The following is a 19,259-nucleotide window of genomic DNA, read 5'->3' as shown; positions in this document are numbered from 1 at the left end:
CGAACCGGCTCACAAAGTGGCGCGCACCAGCACTGAGGCCAGTCCAGCAAGGGGAAAAGCCGGCGTGCGGGACGGGACTGTGAATACGCAGGAGGAGGGCGGGATCAGGAAGGCTTTAAAGCGAGGCCGCGAAGTTTCAATAAACCTCTTTGACAACTGCAGCTCACCGACTGCGTGTCGTTATTTCAGCGCTGTGCATAGCACACCGCTACAATAAGACTCAGAAGTACGTGTATGTACAGGGAAAAACAGCAGCAGCATCAGATAAGATGCTTTCCCAGGAAAAAGGCAAATTATACATTATACATTTTTTCTTTAAAAAGAAGGAACGGTAAGAGGGGGGGGAAGGGCCTTGTTTTCGTGTAGAGCGACTAATTTAGTAACAGTGTTACTGAAGAGTATTGATGAGGATTTTGCCGCGTGGTTCAGGACCGGATGTTTGGAGGGATATTGTTGTCAACTCTCGGTTGACTGGTCTGTAATGCTGTATATCTGAGTACTCTGTAACCCTGCTGAACTTAGGGATATTGCATCCTTTTCAGTGAGTCCCTGCTGTCCTGTTGCAAGAAAAAAGACAGAGGAATGAGGGTGTATTATACCGAGAAGGTTGATGTAGTCCAACAATCTGTGCTTTGAAGTAAGTTTGCCCACCTAGCTTTCCAACAATTTGCAAGCCTCCCAAGAAGATAAATTTGTCCTAAACGTGAGAAAGTCTGCAATGCTGGAAATCCAATGGCAGCACATGCATGATGGAGGAACTCAGCAGGTCAGGCAGTGTCAACCTGTAACTGTTACCTGTTACAGTTGAGGAAAAACACGAGAGACACAAAATTACCTCTGAAACGGTTTTTATTCGGAGAGGAGTTCGCAGCCCCACGCATTTCGGGCATAAGGTAGCCAACGCCCAATTTGTTGGTTTACAAATGTCATACTTATATCCAAAAGCAGGGTACTACATTTGCAAATATGGTTACCGATTCAAATTCATCAATTGATTGGCTATTGCATAGATAAGCATGTGAAATACTCAGAATTAGCAAAGGTTAAAGCGTAATACCTGGAATTAATACTGACGTACTTCAAAACACTTGAAATAGGTATCCTCAAAATACTTTGCCAAGCACATTGTCTTGTGGTCACAGGTTCCCTTTTCCTTGTGGTCTCCACGTCTGGCCTGGCACCTTATTTTAGCTACCTCTCCTTACTTCCCCAATGATGTACCTCTCTCTTGTCCTGGCTACATATTTTGCTACACTTACCCCTTGCCCACCCCCTCTACATGTACCCCTTACCCTTTTCACATTCTCAGCAGCATCTATGAAAATGAATAAACAGTCGAAGTTTCAGGCCAATACCCTTCTGCAGGGCTGAAAAGGAAGGGGAAGACACCAGCATAAAAAGGTAGGGGGAAGGGAAGGTGATAGGGGAGGCCAGGTGGGTGGGAAAGCTATAGGACTGGAGAAGAAGGAATCTGACAGGAGAGGAGAGTGGACCATAGAAGAAAGGGAAGGACGAGGAGACTCAGGGAGGTGCTAGACAGGTGAGAAGAGGCAAGAGGCCAGAATAGGGATTAGAGGAAGACAGTGGGGGAGGGAATCCTTTTTAACCGGAAGAAGAAATCGATATTCATGCCATCAGGTTGGGATCTACTCAGACGGAATATAAAGTGTGTACGCTGAGAGTGTCCTCATCTTGGCACGAGAGGAGGCCATGTACTGACATGTCAGAATGGGAATCGGAATTAAAATGCTTGGCCACCGGAAAGATCTGCTTTTGGCGGATGGAGCGGAGATGTTCTGTTTTCCTAGTACTGGTCTTAAATGAGCACCCCTTTATTGGAATTTGTTTATTTTTGTCGCGTGTACCAAGATACTAAGTTAACAAATTTCACAACATATGCCAGTGTAATAAATTGATTTTGATTCTGGAAAAACCTGTCTTGCACACTGTTGGTACAGATCAAATCATTACACAATGCATTGAGGTAAAGCAATAACAATGCAGAATAATCTGAACCAGGTTTAATATCACTGGCATATGCCGTGAAATTTGTTGTGTGTCTATCTGCATGTAAGTAGTGCGAAAATAGAAATAAAAAGGTAGTGATCATGGTTTCAATGTCCATTCAGTAAATCAGATGGCAGAGGGAAGAAGCTGTTACTGAATTGTTGAGTTTGTGTCTTCAGGCTTCTGTACCTCCTCCCTGGTGGTAGAAATGAGAAGAGGGCATGACCTGGGTGATGGGAGTCCTTAATGGTGGATGCTGCCTTTTTGAGGTATCGTGCCTTGAAAATGTCCTGAATGCTGCAGAGGCTTGTGCCCACGATGGAGCTGACTAATTTTACGACTTTATGCAGCTTATTTCAATCCTCTGGAGTATCCCCCCCCCCTCTCCATACCAGGCAAAGATACAGCCAGTTAGAATGCTGTCCACGGTACATAGATACATAGGCAGGCAGAAGGTGTGGGAGCACAGAGCAGCTCTTATTAACGTGTCAGTGCCACATGCTGTCCACCGATACATCCTGTGCTGTACAGCACTGGGCTCCGTCAGATGAAGCAGGCGGCCATTCCAAACAGGGGGCCTGTGGAGCCACTCAGTGCGCAGAGTCTCTTAATAGCTGGTGCTTTTAGTGAGAGAGGATTAAAATCGTCCTCGCAGTTTCTCTGTTGTGGCAACGTTAAGAGTCCGTGACCTCCCACCCAATTCTATTCAGTCTAACTCCAGTACAGCTGAGGAAAATTGGTCACTTCCAGTCCTGTTCTGCCAGTGAGGCTCCTCTCTATGTAAGCTTCCTTTTCCCCAGATTGCTTAAATCGCCTTATCCATCTTGCATTTAGAATTAATCCCCTCGATTTCTTAAATTAGACCCATTCAAGTCAAGTCTAACATCATTTACTGTATACATGCATACTGTCAAACGAGACGACGTTTCTCTAGACCAGTGTGTAAAATACAGTTGTACACACAATACTCAATAACTTAGGAAGGTGAGAATTAAATCTACAAATGAATTATGCATAGATAAACAAAGTAAAGTGCATAAATTAAATACTGTAGGTTACAGTACAAGTTATCCAGTGACATGCTGAGTGTGATGTAGCAGGGAGTTCAGAAGCCTAATGGCCTGAGGGAATAAGTTGTTTCCCATCCTGACCATTCTTGGTTTTATGCATCGGAGTCTCCTGCCTGGTGGTAGAGAGTCAGAGGATGCTGGATGGAGCGTGGGATCCTTAATACTAAGGGCCCTGCGTATGCAGTGCTCCTGATAAATGTCCCTGATAGATGGTTGGGAGACCATTTTTGTTTTAAAAATTCTTTCATTTATTTATTTATTTTTATTTAGAGATACAGCACAGTCCAACAAGCCACACCGCCTAGTGACCTACCTATTTAACCCTAGCCTAACCATAGAACAATTTTACGATGATCGGTTAACCTACTGACCTGCTTGTTTTTGGGCTGTGGGAGAACAGGAGCACCCAGAGGAATCCCATAGTCACAGGCAAACATACTCTTTATGGGTGGCTCTGGAATTGATCTCTGAACTCCGATGTCCTGAGCTGTAATAGTGTCGCGCTAACTGCTGTAGTACTGTAGCGCCTATAAATCAGCCCATCAGACTTGGATTTAAAAATAGCAAGCTTGCTGATAAGTTCCAAACTTCTAACACTTTCTCTTTGCAGATGTGTTTTCAAAACTCACTGCTGTCTCCCAGAGCTGTGGAAGAAGCAGCTGAATTTACAGTGGCTGATGACAGCAGGACCCCTTCCACTCCTTCCATGCCTTCTACCTCCTTCTGTCCCATTGGGCAGGAGAGAGAAAAACCCAAAACCACATACCGCCAGGCTCATGGACACTTACCCCCCTGTTACCTGACTCTTAAAAATACCTCCCATCAAAGGTCAAAGTAAATTTGTTATCCAAGTACATATATGTCACCATATTCAACTCTGAGATTCATTTTCTTGTGGGCATTCTCAATAAATCCATAGAATAATAACCATAATAGAAATAAAGAAAGGCCGAACCAATCTTGGCATTCAAACAGAGTGCAGATGAAAACAACTTGTGCAGATACGAAAATAAATACATAAACATCAAGAGCATGAGATGAAGAGCCCTTGAATGTGAGTCCATTGGTTGTGGGAACATTTCAGTAATGGGGCAAGTGAAGTTATCCCCTCTGATTCAAAGTTAAGGGTTAGTAACTGTTCCTGAGTGTGATGGTGTGAGTCCTGAGCCTCCTGTACCTTCTGATGGTGCTAGTGAGAAGAGAACATGTCCTGAGTGGTGGGAGTTCCTGATAATTGATGCTGATTTCCTTCAACAGCATTTCATGTAGATGTGCCCAATGGTGGGGAGGGCCTTACCTGTGATATACTAGGCCATATCCACTACTTTTTGTAGGATTTTCCATTCTAGGGCATTGGTGTTTCCATACCAGGCTGTGATGCAGTATACTCTCCATCACACATCTATAGAAGTTTGGCAAAGTTTACACTTGTAACGTTTATAAAATCAAACACTGAAGATGAATTCTTGATCTCCCAGTCCACCTTGTTGTGGTTTTCATCTCATTCCTTCCTTGCACTGTACTTTCTCTGTAGCTGCCACACTACATTCTGCAATCTCTTTGCTTTTTACATGATGTATGAATGGCACGATCTGTCTGAATGCAGACAGGACAAAGGTTTTCCACTGTATCTCAGTACATGTAAAAATAATAAACCAATATTCTATCCCCCTTTCCTCATCATCCCTCCACCCCAAAATACTGAAAACTTCTTGTTATCATCATTACCGTATGACATAGGCGATCATGGTCTTCCATCTGTCTTTAATCTGAGAAGTTCTAATAAGCTCTTGAAAAATTTTACCTGTTTATCCCTTGATGTAACTCGTTAATATCACGCACTGTCACCCACGATTTCTCCTTCCATTAGTTTTTCCCATTACTGCAAGATGTTTGGGCTTCTCTTCTCTCAGTGCATGTCCCAGAAATTCCACCTGCCGTTTCCTGATTGATGATATCAGCTCTCGTCTTATTCTGGCTTTTTGCAACACTTTCTCATTTGTTACTCTGTCCTTCCACGATATTTTCATCCTTCTCAAAAAACACATTTCTTCTGCTTTGAGTCTTCCTTCGTTTTGCTTTGATATTGTCTAACATTGGCTTCCTTATGTTACTGTGGAATGAACGTGGCACTGCAACACTGAGTTTCATACCCATAGAAATCATTATTCTTCAGTATCTTGAGGCAGCATCATTACACTGATGCCCAGGAATGGAGAAGTCTAGAGAAAGTGGTGAACATTGCCCAGTCCATCGCAAGCAAAGCTTCCCCACCAATGTAGTACATTTACATGGAGCACTGTCGTCATCAAAGACCCCCACCAGGCCATGCTGCCTTCTCGTACAACCATTGGGCAGAGGTACAGAAGCCTTAGGTCCCACACCACCTTTTAACCATCAGGCTCCTGAACCAGTGTGGATAACTTCACTCACAGCAACACTGAACTTATTCGACAACCTACAGACTCACTTTCAAGGTCTCTACAACTTGTGTTGGCAGTATTACATTTACTCATTTGCATAATTTTTGTATTGCACATTGGTTATTTGTCACTCTTTGTTAATGTTTAGTTTTATTTGGAAATTCTTTGTATTTTATTTTCCTGTAGTATATGGTAGCATGAACATACTTTGTTAATAAATTTTACTTTGACTTTGGGAGGAAGCCCCCAGTTTGATCCCGACTTTTCTCACTGCCGCAATGCATAAAAGCATGCAGACATGGTGAAAAGGTTCAGTTGTTGTTCAGAGGAAACATCAAGATGGGGAAGAAATATGATCTAAGTGACTTTTACTATGGAATGTTTGGTGCCAGATGGGGTGGTTTGAATACCTCAGAAATTGGGATTTTCACTCATAAAACACTACAACTCAGAAACAGGCCTTTGGCCCATCTAGTCCATGCCAAACTATTATTCTGCCTAGAATCATTGACCTGCACTCGGACCATAGTCCTCCATACCCCTCCCTTCCATGTACCTATCCAAATTTTTCTTAAATATTTAACTGAAACTCACACCTTCCACCTGCACTAGCGGCTTGTTTCACACAGTCACCACCATCTAATTGAAGAAGTTTCCCCTCAGGTTTGCCTTAAACATTTCACCTTTAACCCATGACCTCTAGTTCTAATCTTATCTAACCTCAGTGGAAAAAGCCTGCTTTCATTTACCATATCTGTGTCCCTCATAATTTTATCTTACTGCTTATCAAATCACTCTTCATTCTCCTATGCTTCAGAGAATGAAGTCCTGATCTATTCAACCTTTCCCTATAACTCAGGCCCTCAAGTCCTGCAAACATATTTGTAAATCTTCTGTAGACTCTTACAGTCTTATTGACATTTTCTGTATAGTAGGTGAACAAAACTATGCACAGTGCTCCAAATTAGGCCTCACCAGTCTCTAGTGTTTATAAAGAATGGTGTGACAAAAAAAAACATCTGGTGAGTGGCAGTTCTGTGGGAGAAAATGCCTTGTTAATGAGAGAGGTCAGAGGAGAAGGGCCAGGCTGCTTCAAGCTGACAGGAAGCTGAGAGTTCAAATAACCACACATTACAATAGCGATGTGCAGAGAAACATCTCTAAACACACAGCACATCAAACCCTGAAGTGGATGTGCTACAGCAGCAGAAGATTGCTCTGGGTTTCACTGCTGTATCTAATAAAGTGGCCACAGTGTGTATTTGATTTTATATAGCTCTATGAAGTCACCCCTTATTCTCTTGTGTTCTCAGCCTGGTCAACTTCTCTCCATAACTTAGTCCCTCAATTCCTGATAACATCCACGTAAATCTCCCCTGCAGTGCGGTGCTCCAGCTGCAGCCTCACATTGTGCTGACCTTTGTGTATTTTACCTTATTGCAGATTACGTCCACCCTCGACCCGGTTGGGAGAATCCAGATGCGGACACGCCGCACCTTGAGGGGTCACTTGGCCAAGATCTATGCCATGCATTGGGGCACCGACTCCAGGTTCGTACATTGGCTCACGTGTGATGGCATCATTACACAGTGGCCTTAGCATAAGAAAATTCTGGGGCCTTTGGCAGAACCTCTTTTGTGTGGAGTACACAGGCTGACGACCCAGCATTACCCTGGGATGCTTTTTAAGGTTGGGCTCTGCTTTGGATAATTTGCAGTTCTTCAGTGTACAAAGGTAGGACACGTACTGTGACTGGTGGAGAGTACCGAGGAACAAAGAGACCTCAGTATACAAGGGGAGGGCACATACCATGAATAGTGGAGAGTATTGAGGATCAGAAGGACCTTGGTATTCAAGGGGAGGATAAACACTGAATAGTGGAGAGATCATGGCCCGATTGTGAGGGTCTTTAATCTAGGCATCATCCTGGAAAACATCTTCTGCACTCTCTCTAAATTCATTAAAGGGTATGAGCCAGGAGGAGAAGTTGGAGAAACTTGGGTTGTTTTCTCAGGAGCATTGGAGGCTGAGGGAACACCTAATAGAAGTTTATAAACTTGAGATGCATAGATAGGGTAGAGAGTATGTTGTTCCCTAGAATAGAAATATTAGATACTAGAGGGCAGGCATTTAGGATGAGAGAGGAAAAGTTTAAAGGAGATGTGCACACAGAGGGTGAATAAATGTAACTTGGGACATTACTCCCAACAGGCCACACCTAGAAAAGGAGTCGAAATCAGTCTTCCTCCAAGTAAAAAATTTACGGAAAAGATGCAGCATAACTTGTGTAATAACTTGGAAGAAGTTTGGAAGAGCCGATAGTGGAGAATTATTACTGTAATACTGTATTGGTGCATGTATTAATATTGAGAGGATGAGCAGGAAGGCTTGCTCTTTATCTCAGTATTATTACTGCCATGGGGGTATTTATTACATATTGATGGCCTGCAGTCGTGGATTCCTTTATGACACGCAACACAATTTTGATGGCTATTTAGTCGAAGCACTTCAGAATCCAAATCAGGTTTAATATCACTGGCATAAGTCATGAAATTTGTTGCTTTGTGGCAATACATTGCAATACATAATAATAATAATAATGAATTATATATATTTTTAAAAATTAAATTGAATAGAGTGAAAAGGGACATATATATATGAAATGTGTATAATTTTTTTTCAATAGGTAGGTACATTTAATGTCAGAGAAATGCATACAATATACATCGGGAAATTCTTTTTCTTTACAAACATCCATGAAAACAGAGGAATGCCCTAAAGAATAAATGACTGTTAACCGTTAGATCCAAAGCCCCCCCTCCCAGCTCCCCTCCCCACACAGAAGTGGCAACAAGGCAGTAACCAACCCCCACCAGCAAAAAAAGCATCGTTGTCCCCCACCGAGCACTCAAGCATGCAGCAAAGCATCAATAAAGACACTTGCAGTGCCCCAAAGACTACTCGTTCACACGGTAATTCAACATACCATCTCTCTCCCTAATAAGGGAAAAAGAGGTGTCCTGTTTCACAGCGAGAGGGGAGATGTAACAAACAACTTGCTGATTTATGATCTTAAAAGTCTGTTGTGTCGCTTTCTCCGAGCTTTGCACCCAGAGAGTCGGCCCCAGAATTCAGGTCTCTGGACATACAGCCCACAGCTGCTAACCTGCTGCTCTTGATGTTGTGCGTTCTCCCGCAACGCCTCAGTCAGGGGCACCAGCCTTGAATCAGCTCATCTCCAGAGCCATGAAAATCCAGCACCTGGGTTAGTCTTCCAGGCCGCGCCCTTGGGATATCAAAATGCAGCCGGTCATGAAGCCCCAAGAGCGGGTCCCATTCCCACAGAGAACCAAAGTCAAGAGTGCAACTCCAGGTCAGGGTCTTCAAAAGAACTTTGAAAGGGAAAAAAATACATATCAAAGATAGAAATAGAGCTGTTTCTGAAGATGCAAGCAAAGGAGTCGCCATTTTGCATCATCATCACTTCGCTGATGTGTTTGTGAGTGGCATTGCAGCATCAGAGGCCCAACATTCACAAGAAAAACATAAATTATACATTTTTTAAGAAGAAAAGTCCATTGTAGGGCAAAATAGAGTGTTGCTATGACTGTTTACTGAGTAGAGAAAGTTTGCAGTGCAGAGCACTGACTGAAGGCATTGAATGGAAATTATAGTTTATTTTTCTCCTGTCCAGTTGGGAGGGTGGCGAAAGAGGTTTGCAGTGCAGGAACTGATGTAAAAGCAAAGGATTTCTCAAGACCTCATTGGAAATGCTCACATTCTCTTGCTGACTTGTTTGATTTTGCTTTCATTGTTTTTGTGATTCATTCTTCTTTGTGTTCATCCCACAGACTGTTAGTAAGCGCCTCTCAGGATGGAAAATTAATTATCTGGGATAGCTACACAACAAATAAGGTAAGATTCTGCAGTATGTCCCCTGTTTGTCCTCTAATCCCTGTGATTTCGGACTGACATTCTTGGCCCAGAATGTCCTATCCGTCAATGGTGCCTGACCTGCTGAGTTCCTGAGTGATGCACACAAATATGCTGGAGGAAGTCAGCAGGATAGGCAGCATCTATGGGAAGGAATAAATGGTGCATGTTTCAGGCCAAGACCCTTCATCAGGACTGGAAAGGAAGGGGGAAGAAGTCAGCTTCTCCAGCATTTTGTATGTTGCCCTTTTTAAAAAATCCTGATGGAGCAGATGAGATTTGCATTCCCTCCCTTGCAGGGGGAGTGGAGTTGCTGTGAGCTCATGAACTGCGATAAAGGGTCACTTGTTGCTCCTTCACTCTGCGTCACAATGGGACCTTTTTGAACGTTGATATGGTTACTTCCCCCACCACTGGCAGCACAATGGGATCTCTATCTCTGTTTCTCTGCAAAAAAAAATGCACGATGCAATGTGATTTTTAAAAAATAAATTCACACAGTGTCTCTCGTGGTAAATAGTGATCTTTGGCCTCACTTGGTCTCCTCTCTGATTTTCGCAAGATTCAAGCAGAGGCAAAGTTAAAATGTCACGTACATCAAACCATCAAAGTCCAATTGCTATCAAAGTGTGTGTATGTTATATGACCTTGAGATTCGTCTCCTAACAGGCAGCCACAAAACAAAGAAACCCAATTCAATCCATTTTAGAAAAAAAAACCGTCAAACACCCAATGTGCAGAGAGAAAAGCGCATCACGCAGACAGTAACTGCAAGCAAATAGCGTTCTGAATTGAGGCCAGCAAAGAGAGTTCAGTGCAGAGTTAGGTCTTGAAGCAGCAATCTGAATGAGCCCACCCCTCGTCGCATACGGTGATTTGCATTAATGATGGACACATTCAGACGATTGTGCTGTGGGCAGCCTGCAAGTGTCGCCACACTTCTGGCGCCAACATAGCATGCCCACAACTCACTAACCCTAACCCGTACGTCTTTGGAATGTGGGAGGAAACTGGAGCACCCGGAGGAAAAACACACGGTCACAGGGAAAATGCACACAGACAGCCGTAGGACTTGAGCCCTGATTGCTGGCACTGTAAACTGCTCTGCTGACTGCTATGCCACTGTGCGTTGACCCAAGGATTTATAAACTGACAGACTGTAAAGCGCCAACTCGATCATATTTTGTTGAGAAAGCACAAAAGACTGAAAGTCTAAAATAAAAACACTGTGGAGAAAGAAACAGAGTTAATCTGGTTGATATTTTAGTTTGGGTGTCAGGGTGGAGATGTGCTCTACCAAAGGAGGTGTAAAATGCTGCTTCCCTCTGCTATCCTGCAAGCCACCCTTGGGTACTCTTGTAGCACCTGCTTAGCCCTTCCCCTATCGTGATCAGGGTCACGTGAAGCCATGGGGGCAGGTGGTGGATGGTTGTACGAGCAGCCGGTGCATATCACAAGTCCTGGTTATGTGACCTGTGACACCAGGCAGACAATCTCTGAACGGTATTGATAATGGGTGGGGTCGCCTGACTTTGTAAAGACACTGCCCAGAAGAAGGCAATGGCAAACCACTTCTGAGGCAAAATTTGCCAAAAACAATCATGGTCATGGAAAGACTGCGATTATACAACACAGCACGTAACAAATGAACAGACCTTAGGGTAGTTTTATATTCATACAGCATAGAGATGCACAAGATGGCAGACACTGGAATCGAAGCTGCAAACCATCTGCTGGGAAACTCGGCAGGTTGAGCAGCATCTGTGGTGATGGTGGAAGGCAGTGTCAAGTGTTGAGTCGAGATGCTGCGGCAGGACTGAGAGTGGAGAGGGTAGGTGGTCAGTGTACAGAGGAGACGGAATTAAAGTTCCATTTCTCTGATGCATGTTCTGTGGTGTCAGACGGTGTGGAACTTAAGACTTTTGTGCCTCCTGACTACTGGTAGCTACAGGAAGATGGCATCACCTGAATTGGGGGGGGGGGGGGGGGTGTCTTTGTTGGGTGGATGATGTGAATCAAAGCTCTCTCCCACCCCTCTCTGAACCTGAACCATTCCAATCAACTTGTTTCTTATTCACAGGTTCACGCCATTCCACTCCGGTCGTCCTGGGTTATGACCTGTGCTTATGCCCCATCTGGTAATTACGTTGCCTGTGGTGGCCTGGACAACATCTGCTCCATCTACAGCTTAAAGACCCGCGAGGGGAACGTGCGAGTGAGCAGGGAGCTCCCAGGTCACACAGGTGAGGCAAGAAGGGGACTACTGAGGGAGGCCACCAAGAAACCTTTGACAACTCTGGAGGAGTTACAAGCTTCAGTGGTTGAGATGGGAGAGATTGTGCATACAACAACTGTTGCCTGAGTGCTTCCCCAGTCACAGCTTTATGAGAGAGTGGCAAAGAGAAAGCCACTGTTGGAAAAAAAAAACTCTCATGAAATCTCAGCTAGAGTTCGCCAGAAGCCATGTGGGAGACTGAAGTCAGCTGGAAGAAGGTTCTATGCTCTGATGAAACCAAAATTGAATTATTTTTTGGCCATTAGACTAAACCTTATGTTTGGCATAAGCCAGGCACCTCACAGCAAAAACACACCGTCCCTACTGTGAAGCATGGTGGTGACTGCATCGTGCTGTGGGGATGCTTCATTACAGCAGGCCCTGGTCGGCTTGTGAAGGTAAAATGAGTGCAGCAAAATACAGGGAAATCCTGGAGGAAAACCCAATGCAGACTGCAAGAGAACTGTGAATTGGGAGAAGATTTCTTCTCCAGCGAGACAATGACCCCAAGCATAGAGCCAAAACTACACTGGAATGGCTTTAAAAACAACAAAGTTAATGTCCTGGAGTGGCAAGTCTGAGTCCAGACCTCAATCCAGTTGAGAATTTGTGGCTGAATTTGAAAAGGGCTGTTCACTCACGATCCCCATGGAATCTAACAGTGCTTGAGCAGTTTTATAAAGAGGAATGGGGAAAATTTCAGCGTCCGAATGTTCAAAGCTGATAGAGACTCAAGGCTGTAATTGTTGCCAAAGGTGCATCTACTAAATACTAACTTGAAAGGGGTGAATACTTATACAATCAATTATTTTGTGTTTTATATTTGTAATTAATTTAGATCACTTTGCAGAGATGTTTTCACTTTGACAGGAAAGAGTATTTTTCTGTTGATGAGTGTCAATAAAAGACAAATCCACTGTGATTCAATGTTGTAAAACAATAAACCATATTAAACTTCCAAGGGGGGGAGGTGAATGCTTTTTATAGGCTCTTTATGTGACTAAGACACAATACTGTCTGCTGGCACCAAAATATGTGCCATCACTTGCGAGCTGCCCAGATGTGTGTTAACGCGACTGATGCATTTCACCGTGTGCTTCGATGTATGCATGATAAATCTGCAGTGAGAGAGGGAATATTTTCTTTCCATCGCCCAATGGTGACTGCCGCCCTGCTCATCCTCCTTGTCCATTCTCTCGTAGGTTATTTGTCTTGCTGCCGTTTCCTGGATGATAACCAGATTGTCACAAGCTCTGGTGATACAACCTGGTGAGTATGCTAGCAACTCGTGGGTGGGGGTGGCAGTGCTTTAATGTTCTCTCCCTGGACAGAGAGTGTCCTGGATTGTACGCAAAGCAGAGAGCAGAATTGGTTAAAGCAAGTCATGCTGCAGCATTTAAGGGGAGCCCGGACAAGCATATGAGGGAACAACTGAGAGATAATGCTGATAGATTTATTTTTTCATTCCCTTAAGGGATGTGCACTTCATAAGCAGAGTCACCATTTAAATACCCATCCCTAGTTGTCCAGGGGAAGGTGGAGATCTGCCATCTTTTCATTCTTTTTACGATATTTTTATTCAGAAGATTTATGGAGTGCAACACATAGATACATCTCAACATAACTTGTGTACATTCATATGTTGTAATAAAATTGATCAAAATGTTATAGCATAACACATAAAGGTATACCACTCTGTAATCAAAAATTTAAAGATAGGTCATACATCATAAAAGAAATTTTTTTATATATAAAAAAAAGTCAACTCCCTACCAACTACCAAAGAAAAAAGCTGATGGATGACAATGGATAATTAGGGAAAAAAACAAATTCATTTAAGAAGAGAAGATAAAAATATACATAAAAGTCTGTGCACTGATCAATTTTATAAATTGGAAAAGTAATTTAGGAAAGGTCCCCAAATATAAAAAGATTGTTTCGAATTTAAGACTGAGCAGCAGATCTTTTCTAAATTTAAATACCACATAATATCACGTAGCCATTGAAGATGTGTAGGAGGGGTAGACTCCTTCCATTTAAGCAAGATTGCTCTTGCTAAAAGAGAGGTAAAAACTAAAAACTGTAGGTTAGGAGTATTTAAAGTTATATCTTCATTTGCAATAATACCAAACAAGGCAGTAAGGGGATTTGGGTCAAATTGGACCCTAAAAAGTTGAGAGAAGGTATGAAATAGTTGGTGGAGATCCGTCATCTTGAACCATTGCAGTACTTGACGTGTGGGACGATAGGGAAGGAATTCTGTCTTAGGGAAGGAATAGTGTCTGAAGGAATGGCAATATATTTCTGTTGGGTCCAGTGATCTTGTGTTCCAAAGTTTCTTTAGAAATCACGAATGAGCCATAAAATCTGTTGGTTATGACTGCTTATTATTAAAAGAACAAAGAACAAGCAAGTAAAGGAACAAAGAAGATGTGGTCATGTTATACGAAGAACTGGCTCAGGTTAGATGAAAAAAAAACAAAGACATTCTGATGATAAATACCTATGAAGTAGCCTACAGAGAAGCTTCTAGAAAAATGCAGGTAAGATAGAGGCACGTAAGAGGCTCTTAGAAAGGTATATGAGCATGCAGGGAGTGGAGGGATATGCACCATGTGCAGTCAGGATCAGTGAAATTAGCTTAATTCTGGCCCTCCCAAGAGTAGGAATGAACATCAATTGTGGCTCTGCCATCTTCAACCACTTGCTGAGAATTACTGTAAAGGCTGAGATAGAGTGGATGTGGTGAGGATGTTTCTAGGGGGCGAGCCTAGGACCAGAATAGATGGATGTCGATTTAAATACAGTTGAGGAAGAATCTCTTTAGCTAGAGGGTGATTGGTCTGTGGAATTCATTGCCACAAAAGGCAGTGGATGCCAAGTTACTGGGTACATTTAAAGCGGATGTTGATAGGTTCTTGATTAGTGGAGGTGTCAAAGGTTATGGGGAGAAGGGTTGTGAGGGTGAAAATAAATCAGCCATAATCGAATGGTGGAGCAGACTTGATGCACCTAAGGGGCAGTACTGTAGTGTAGTGGTTAGTGTAACATTATTACATGTTCAGTTCTGCCACAGTCGGTAAGGAGTTTGTACGTTCTCCCTGTGACCACGTAGGTTTCCTCCAGCAGCTCCATTCCTGCTGGTTAATAGTTAGTCGTGTGCGTGTAATTTGGCAGTGTGGGCTTATTAAGCTGGAAGGACCTGTTACCATGCCGTATCTCTAAATATATTAAATAAAAATAAATGGCTTGTGGTCTATTACGGTTTGTTATTTAGAATCTGTGGATATAAGGGTGTAGTCTTAGGTGTGCTGCAATCTGCTTCACCAGGTATCAGAACACAGAACAGTACAGGCCCTTCAGCCAACCTTTTAACCTCCAAGATCATCTAACCCCTTCCCTCCCACAAAGCGCATTTTTTTTTCAACTATGTACCAATCTAAGAGTTTCTTAAATGTCTTTAATGTATCTGCCTCTACCACCACTCCTGGCAGTGTATGTCATGTATGCAATACTCTCTGTGTATAATAAAAATTACCTCACTTTCATTCAATCGCTTTAAAATTATGTCGCCTTGTATTAGCCATTTCTTCTCCTTCTCCTACTTGGGCCCTCTGCAGGCCATTGATGACCTCCCGTCTCCACCATCCAAAGTTGATGGTATGGCTGGAGTTTATCAATGTTTCTGTAATCCACTGTATCAGCCTATACAGCTTCACCAGAGCCCTGTTGGCCAGCCTTACCCATTTTCACCTCTCATGATGGGGATGTAAGATTGGATTTTGAGAGCTATTAGCCATTTATGCCCTGGGAAAAAGTCTCTAGCTAATTAACTCGATCTATGCCTCTATCATCTTGTACACCTCTATTGTCACCTCTCACCCTCCAATTGCCTTAAAATTATGCCCTCCTGTATTAGCCATTGGCACCCTGGGAAGAAAAGGGTGCTGGCTGTCCACTCTATCAATGCCTCTTATCATCTTATACACCTTATATTGTCAGCTCTGATCCCCCATCATTCCAGAGAGGAAAAACCCTAGTAGCTCACTCACTCTAGCTTCATAAGACATGCTCTCTAATCCAGGTTGCATCCTGGTAAATCTCTGCACCCTCTTTAATACTTCCACGTCCTTCCGATAATGAGGGGACCAAATGTATTGATCTGTTTGTAAATGTTGTTTTCCCCCACAGCGCTCTGTGGGATATTGAGACCGGGCAGCAAACAACTACCTTTACGGGCCACAGCGGAGACGTCATGAGCCTCTCCCTCTCCCCGGACTTCAAAACATTCGTGTCGGGTGCCTGTGATGCCTCAGTCAAGCTCTGGGATGTGCGGGACAGCATGTGTCGACAGACCTTCACCGGTCATGAGTCGGACATCAACGCCGTCTGTGTAAGCTTGGCCAGTGGCTACGTGTTGGGAAGGGCATGGGTTGCCTGCAGCGGAGGGGAAGATGCGCCAACACAGGGCACCAATGGATCAGAGTGAGGGCAAATGGGACTGGCTTAGATGGGCATCCTGGTTGGCATGCCTGTTAAACTGTGAGGACTGTTTCTACAGGTTGTTCATGCAATTCCTTAACATTGGAGGTACATTTATTATCAAAGTATGTATGCAGTATACAACTCTAAGATTAGTCTTTTCCAGAAAGCCATGAAACAAAGAAAACCATGGAAGTTGTTCAAAGAAAAACATCAAACCCCCCCCCCAACACAGAAAAAACAAATGGCAACAAGGACACCATCCCACTCTGCGCCCCCACGCAATAAAAACAAATCACACAGATGACAACATGAACGTCAAACCCCAAACCCCTCATGCAGATGGTAACTTTGATTATTAAAGTGTTGATAGGAACGAGAACATATGTCATTTACTGTCCCTGAGGGTGTGTGGGTTAATAGTGGCTTCTAAGAATTGCACTCAAGTGCAAGTGACGGTCATTGTTTTGGAGAGAAGTTTTGTTCCTTTGTTGGTAGGGTGTGTCTGATGTTGAAAGTAGAGTGAGTGATGTCAAACACTACCTCATCATGCCCAGGGCAGTGGAAATCTGTCCTGCTTTCCCCCACCCAGTGAAAAGGCTGCCAAGCATTGAATGGGTTGAAAATTTCATCCTGACATTGATGTTTTTTTAAAATTAATTTAGGGTGACAGGATGGAGATGCATCTCCACCAAAGAAAGTGTAGGTCAGTCCTTCCCTCCGCTAGCTTACCGGTCACCCTTGGGCAAGGTGTAGCACCTGCTTAGTTGTACATTCAGAAGAAATCTCAATGAAATCATAGATTAGGAGATATATTTTGCCCATTGAGTCTTGCCCACCATTCAGTCGCAACTGATCTTTTTCCTTTCAGCTCCATTCTCCTGTCTTCTCACCATAGCCCTTAACCTTCCTACCAATCAAAAGCCCAGTAATCTCTGCCTTAACTACATCCAATGAATTGGCCTCCACAGCTGTCTGTGGCAAAGGAGTCTGCAGATTCACCACTCTGGCTGAAGAAATTCCTCCTCATCTCAGTTCTAAAGGGGCTTCTCTTTATCCCGAAGCTGTGTCCTCGGATTCCAGACTCCCCATATTCACTCTATTGAGGCTCATCAGGTAGGCTTCAGTGAGATGTGTATAGATTCAGCTGGCACAGGGAGGATGTTTCCACCTGGCTGGAGTGCATCTGAAACTGTAAGCGCAGTCTCAGGACGTGCAGAAGCCTTTAGGGTTGAGAAGAAGAGAAATTTCTACATCAGGAGAGTGATGTTTTGTTAAAACAGTGATGGGGGTGCATGGAATGCACTGCCAGTGCAGGTGATGGAGGCAGATACATTAGAGAAATTTAAGAGACTTAGAGAGGCATATGGCTGAAAGAAAATGCAGGGCTGTGGGTGAGAAGGATTAGATTGATCTTAGAGTAGGTTGACGCAACATTATGGGCCGAAGAGCCTGTACTGTGATGTACAGTTCGATGTTTCATATTCTACCACAGAAAGTAGGTAGGTAGGTAGGGTTGCAAAATGTCTTTGTTACAGGGAGAGATTTCTAGATACAGAAGCCATCGAGGAGCTTCAGGAGAGAACAGGGACCCAGTACTGAGGATCAGTCAGGCTCATATTGAGCAGGCTGCCAGGGATCAAGTTCCCTCCTCCTGCCCCATGTCTACAAAGGCACTAATGCAGATCAGTCTGAGTGGTCTTTGCCCTACCCCACTGGTTGAGAGTGATGGGAATGGACGGAAGAAAGTGAGGGAAGGGTTCACTTGTTGATTGATACCTTGCTGCAGATACCAAGAACTGTAGACGCCGGAAATCTGAAATTAAAATGAAAGATCAGGAGTGTTCAGCAGGACTTGCAGCATCTGTGGAGAGAGAAAAATGGGAGTAACCCATCAGAGCAACGAACGGTAGAAAGTAACGGATGAAATGCTGGACGAACTCAGTGGGGCAGGCGGCATCTGTGAGGGAAAAATGTGGGCTCTTGACGTTTCAGGTCAAGACCTTCGTCTGGTTGGACGATGGAAGTATCTTGGCCTTAAATGTCAAGAGACCATCCCCCCCCCCCCCAAAAAAAAAAACACATGTTGCCTGACCCACTGGACTCCTCTGGCATTTTGCCCGTTGCTCCAGATTCTAGCATCTATCGTCTTGCATGTGAACAAGATGGAAAGCACATCAGCAGAGAAGAGGAGGAAGTGGCAGGTGGATAAGATGAAGGGAGTATCTCTGATAGGTTGAGACCACAAGGGTTAATGTAGCAATCTACTTGAGAAGGTGTAACCAGTCACCTATTAACAAGTATCTCTCCCTCTCTCCCTCTACTCATTCCCAACCCCTCCCTCTGCCCTCTCCCCACACTGACACATCCCTCCTTCCCTCTGTTTTCCCCATCTTCCTCCCTCTAATCCCCCCTGCTGTGCTCTGAACTCCCCTGGCACCCCCTACTCTCAATAACCCTCTGATCCCACCTTCCTCTGCCTCCCACCCTATCTTCCCGCCTTTCTCTCCTCCCCCACCCCCTTTGCTCTACAGTTCTTCCCCAATGGGAATGCCTTTGCCACAGGGTCGGACGATGCCACCTGCCGGCTGTTCGACCTGCGGGCTGACCAGGAACTGATGATGTACTCCCACGACAACATCATCTGTGGCATCACATCTGTGGCCTTCTCCAAGAGTGGCCGCCTCCTGCTGGCTGGATACGACGATTTCAACTGCAACATCTGGGACTCCATGAAGGGCGACCGTGCTGGTAAGTCTTCAGTCTTCAGCATGGACCCCAGGCCATGCCAAGGCTCCTGAATACCAGTTAACATAATAACCCCTAATTCCTTTTTGTCTGTATGTCCATTTTCAGCACACTCACCTACCTGTGGTACTGTGCCAAAGTTTTAGGCACCCTAGCTATATTTAGAGGTATGTACCTAAGACTTTTACACAGTACCGTATCTAAAAGCTTCTTGAATGCCACATCATACCTGCCTCCGCCACCACCCCTGAGAGTGAATTCAGGCACCCACCACTCTCTGTGTAGAAAAAAATACCTGCCCTGCTCATTTTTATTTTGAGA

The 19,259-nt window shown here is 44.0% G+C and overlaps 1 protein-coding gene across 3 annotated transcripts in view; it reads left to right on the top strand.

The window, feature by feature from the left end:
• The window catches only part of LOC132396932 (guanine nucleotide-binding protein G(I)/G(S)/G(T) subunit beta-2), a 145,637-nt gene that overhangs the window by 117,277 nt on the left and 9,101 nt on the right, over positions 1–19,259 (top strand). For all 3 annotated transcript variants that reach the window (XM_059975048.1, XM_059975049.1, XM_059975050.1), the window contains 6 exons: positions 6,944–7,050; positions 9,352–9,415; positions 11,514–11,676; positions 12,911–12,977; positions 15,900–16,101; positions 18,725–18,941. In XM_059975048.1, coding sequence (XP_059831031.1) covers positions 6,944–7,050; positions 9,352–9,415; positions 11,514–11,676; positions 12,911–12,977; positions 15,900–16,101; positions 18,725–18,941 — 820 coding nt within the window. The remainder of the gene's footprint in view (positions 1–6,943; positions 7,051–9,351; positions 9,416–11,513; positions 11,677–12,910; positions 12,978–15,899; positions 16,102–18,724; positions 18,942–19,259) is intronic.

Source organism: Hypanus sabinus, chromosome 7, assembly GCF_030144855.1.
Source record: "Hypanus sabinus isolate sHypSab1 chromosome 7, sHypSab1.hap1, whole genome shotgun sequence".
Lineage (NCBI taxonomy): Eukaryota > Metazoa > Chordata > Chondrichthyes > Myliobatiformes > Dasyatidae > Hypanus > Hypanus sabinus.
The sequence above is the reverse complement of the archived record's forward strand: the minus strand, read 5'-3'. Positions and strand labels throughout refer to the sequence as shown.